The 4,451-nt window shown below is 42.1% G+C and overlaps 1 protein-coding gene across 1 annotated transcript in view; it reads left to right on the top strand.

Moving 5' to 3' along the window:
- Positions 1–2,962, top strand: part of erp27 (endoplasmic reticulum protein 27) — a gene marked incomplete at both ends in the record, with an annotated part of 5,700 nt that extends 2,738 nt beyond the window's left edge. The window contains 3 exons of the mRNA XM_084318263.1: positions 152–277; positions 1,986–2,183; positions 2,921–2,962. Coding sequence (XP_084174389.1) covers positions 152–277; positions 1,986–2,183; positions 2,921–2,962 — 366 coding nt within the window. The remainder of the gene's footprint in view (positions 1–151; positions 278–1,985; positions 2,184–2,920) is intronic.
- Between the last annotated feature and the right edge of the window lie 1,489 nt (positions 2,963–4,451).

Raw genomic sequence — 4,451 nt, 5'->3', positions numbered from 1 at the left:
GTGCACCTTTCAGCTACAGTATAAATCACTGTCACACTCACTGTGATGTATACTGTACAGTGACACTCATCATGTAACACATTACTCTCTCTCTCTCTCTCTCACCCCTCAATAATTTATTCTTTCTGTATCCTCCTGTCTCAACATTCAGACAGCAGCGGGCCTGTTCCATTCGGAGGTGAAGTCACATCTCCTGCTCTTTGTCAACAGGGGGAGTAAAGACTATTCTGAGCTTAAAGATCGACTAGCGGCCCTGTCCCCAGAGTTCACAGGCAAGGTGCGTACATTCAACTGTCCGAGCTCAACTCTCACTGTACGTTAAAATTAGTGGTGGGACTCGATTAAACATTTTAATCTAATTAATTCGAGACTTTATAGTTAATTAATCGAAATTAATCACATTTTAATCGCATATCAATATTTGATGCGAAAAGCAACATTTTTCAATTCAAATTAATTGGTATACGAGTGAATCAATGAATATATATTATACATACGTTTAAGCAGCAAAATTCTGTATTAGCTACTACAGAGACCAACAGATCAATGACATTTTTAACAAAGTGCAGCAATTTTAGGAATTATATATATATATAGCGCAAAGGACCTTTAGTAAACTCAAGCACTTTCGAGGTAAAAGTAAAACGCAGTACTTTTAAGTACATTCCAGAACAGTTGACCATTGGAAAAAAGAAATCTTGATTGATCTAAATTTCTCTTATAATCTTTTTTTTATGAACAAACTTTATTAAAATGTAGGGCGGCCGGGTAGCGCAGCGGACTAAGCGCCTGTCTACCACTGCAGAGACAGTGGGATCGAATCCAACTGCCAGCGGTACCTCCGGCTTGGTCGGTCGTCCATACTGACACAATTGGCAGTGTCAGTGGGTGGGAAAGCCGGTGGGGTGGGTCCTGGTCGTTGTAAACAGTGACTCCTACAGGTCGGTCAGGGCGCCTGCACAGCGAGGGAGGGAACTGGGGAGGGTAGTGTGATTCTCCCACGCGTTACACCTCCCCAGTGAGAGTCCTCGCTGTCAGTTGAAAAGAGGCTGCTGGCTGTCTCCACATGTGTCGGAGGAAGCATGTGATAGACTTCAGGGCTCTCTAGACCGGCAAGTGGGCGGCAAATGCGCGCAGCGACCAGGAAGGGGAGGGGGGAATTGGCATAACGACTAAATTGGGATGGGAGAAAAATACAGAAAAAGGGAGGAGAAAAAGTAGAAATATTTTTTTATCAAAATTATTTAAAATGTTTATTAGCAACGCCAAGCTTTCAAACCCTAGCGTCTGTCTGTCCGAAACCCTCGTGCAACTGTGAGTACCTTTGAAAGTTCTGTGCGACACTTGTACGAGGAGCGTTTTGTTGCCGAACAGCACAACAGACTTAATTGTGGGATTTTTACATCATCGTAGAAGGGACTGCTGATTCACGGAGAGCATAGCTCGTCCAACGATGTTGGCGTGATTTACAGTCCCGAAAAGGACTACAGTACGGCTCAATACAAACAACTGCTAAGAGGATGCAGACCAGAAAAATACTTTCGTCTTGTTTACAGGGTCCTCCATTTTCAATTCATCAAGACATTTATGACATGATACAAGACATACAAATATACAGTACTGTGTAAGAAAAAGAGATCATAAAAAAATATACATCCAAAGGGGAAGAAACTGTACATTGGAGGGGGTTGGGTGGGTGGGTGGGTGGGAGGGGGATTTTGACATTTACCAGGGCCAGTTTCTAATTGCAGCCACCCGTAGGTGCTCTTAGAGAGCGGTCACATTCCATCTCTTTGACTTTTATATTACCAACGTAAATAAACATTTCACAGACACTCTGAACCTAATGTTGACTGTCTGAACCGAATGTTCACTGTCTGAACCCAATGTTCACTGTTTTAACCTAATGTTGACTTTCTGAACCTAATGTTGACTTTCTGAACCTAATGTTAACTGCCTGAACCCAATGTTGACTTTCTACTCAGTTTCTGTTTGTGCTGATCAATGGGGCGCTGGAGTCCAACTCCCGTTCACTGGGATACTTTGGCCTCAAGTCACGTGACCTTCCCCGGATCGGCATCTATGACGCTGAATCCGACATGAAGTGGCTCCTGCCCAATGGGGAGATCTCTACTGAGCGCGTGCGGGAATTCTGCGAGTCCCTCCTACGAGGGGATCTAAAGGTGAGAAAATGTTCAGCCTAAACATTCTGGTTTTTCCATGTGACTTGACCAGGTTAACTTGGGGCACAGGTTCGTTTCAGTCAGATGCTGTATATTTACATGAACATTTTGTATTTTTGAGGAAATTAAATATAAGTAATATTTCTCTGAAATGAAGATATTTTGTATATTGGCATTACCTGTTATTCGAGTTCATAGTTTACCCATGCCTGGATTACTGACTGGGCATACCAGGCAAAATGTGCCTGTGGGTCCTGGCCATCAGGGGGCCCAGACCACCAGAGAGCCCCAGGATTCTTGTATATTAATTGCATAATTTCACAGATTTAAATTGGAATATGTGCCCATGCATGCATGATTTTAATTGAAAGGGGCCCCAGCATACTGTTTAAATGACAGGGGCCCCAATGTTGTCAGATATCCTTCACAAAAAGACACTAGCAATGAGTACAACAGAGCTGACGGACCCCATTAGTTATGTCTGTTGCCTGGGGAACAAGGGGGGCCCAGAGCACTTTCTTGCCCTGGGGCCCCCTAGTGGCATAATGAGTTTACCTACTTTTTTGTTTTTTTTTACAATATATCTATTATATTTTCAAGATAACCAGTACATTCAACGGCAAATTTTATTACATTTTTTGGGTTGTAAGCCCTAACAGCTAATAGATGTTTGGCGCATTCACTGGCCCTACTTTATCAGCTGTATTTCTCATTCTACTGTATTCTTCTTCTTTCAGGACGTGAAGCAAGCAGGAGCAGAAGCCAAAACAGAGCTCTAGCAGATGTAGAATATTGACTGATGAATTACACTGAATAAAAAAAGGCATGATGGGGATTTCAAGTGGCTTCTTTCTCCTGTGTGATGAGAACGACTCCCGGTCAAGAATGTCTGAGTCTCTTAATTTATCTTTATGTATGACTGCCAACGAGAAACCATGCAGGATGTTTGTGTGCAGGCACGACTCAGCCCCAGTGTATCATACATTGTGTTGTTTATGTTGTTTATGTCTGTCTGCGGACTGGAGGGCCGACCACAGATCACTGGCCACGTTCCGCTGGCACGCTGCTGGTGGAGTTCGTTTGCCCGTCCGACGATGATGGTCAGAACCACAAGTCCACAACTGACAGACCGCAGAGAAACTGACATGAGTGCACCGGCAAGGGTGGACTGGGCCTGTTGTACAGTGGGAAATACATGAAGTTACCTCAGATGATTCGATTAGATTCTAATTTATTGTCCTCATACAGCACAAGTACAGTACAACAAAAATAAGTTGGCATCTGATCAGAGTGCAAGGTAACGGTAAAGTGCATTAAATGTATCAAGTGATTAATGGTATATACAGTATATAATGGTAAGTGGTAAATGGTGCATTTATATAGCGTTTTTATCGAAAGCGCTTTACAAGTTTTGTTCCTCACATTCACCCATTCACATGAGTTGCACCATGCAAGGTACCAACATGCACCCATTCACATGAGTTGCACCATGCAAGGTACCAACATGCACCCATTCACATGAGTTGCACCATGCAAGGTACCAACATGCACCCATTCACATGAGTTGCACCATGCAAGGTACCAACATGCGCATCCGGAGCACGTAGGTTAAGTGTCTTGCTCAAGGACACTTCGACACGCTGCCCGGGAGGAGTGGGAATCGAACCGGGAACCTTCCGACTACCAGATGGCCGCTCTACCACCTGAGCCACTGTCGCCCCCCAGTATATAATGAAGCTACTGAGTAATATGCTAATCTGATGTATGTACACTGTACAGTATTATTATGTACACTAATAACAGTATATATACAGATATAGTATATACAGTGTGTATACAAGCAGGAATATATATATGTATATATATATATTAGGGCTGTCAGTTTATCGCGTTAATTAGATTAATTAATTACACAGCAAATTATCGCGTTATGAAAATTTACTAAAATTAATTACAAAAAAAAAATTCATAAGAACATAGAATACGCATTTACAGACTTTTTTTTTTATATGGTGACTCCATTTGCATGTTCTTGGTATCTGATTCTAGGGACATCTATGGATCTCAGGGAATGTATTCCCAGTGTCAGAAATACTGTGTCTGTTACTAGGCTTGAGTAAATTGTAATGAACCAAATGAGAATATCAATACATTTTTTTTTATCTTTGACTGTGAATAACACTGCTCAAATTGACCAGACCTGAAAAATCTAAGCAAATTAATAGATGGAAGATGATTAAACAGAAGGTTTTGTAGATACAGTACTGA

This window comes from Notolepis coatsorum (assembly GCF_963971535.1).
Source record: "Notolepis coatsorum genome assembly, chromosome: 7".
NCBI lineage: Eukaryota > Metazoa > Chordata > Actinopteri > Aulopiformes > Paralepididae > Notolepis > Notolepis coatsorum.
The sequence above is the reverse complement of the archived record's forward strand: the minus strand, read 5'-3'. Positions and strand labels throughout refer to the sequence as shown.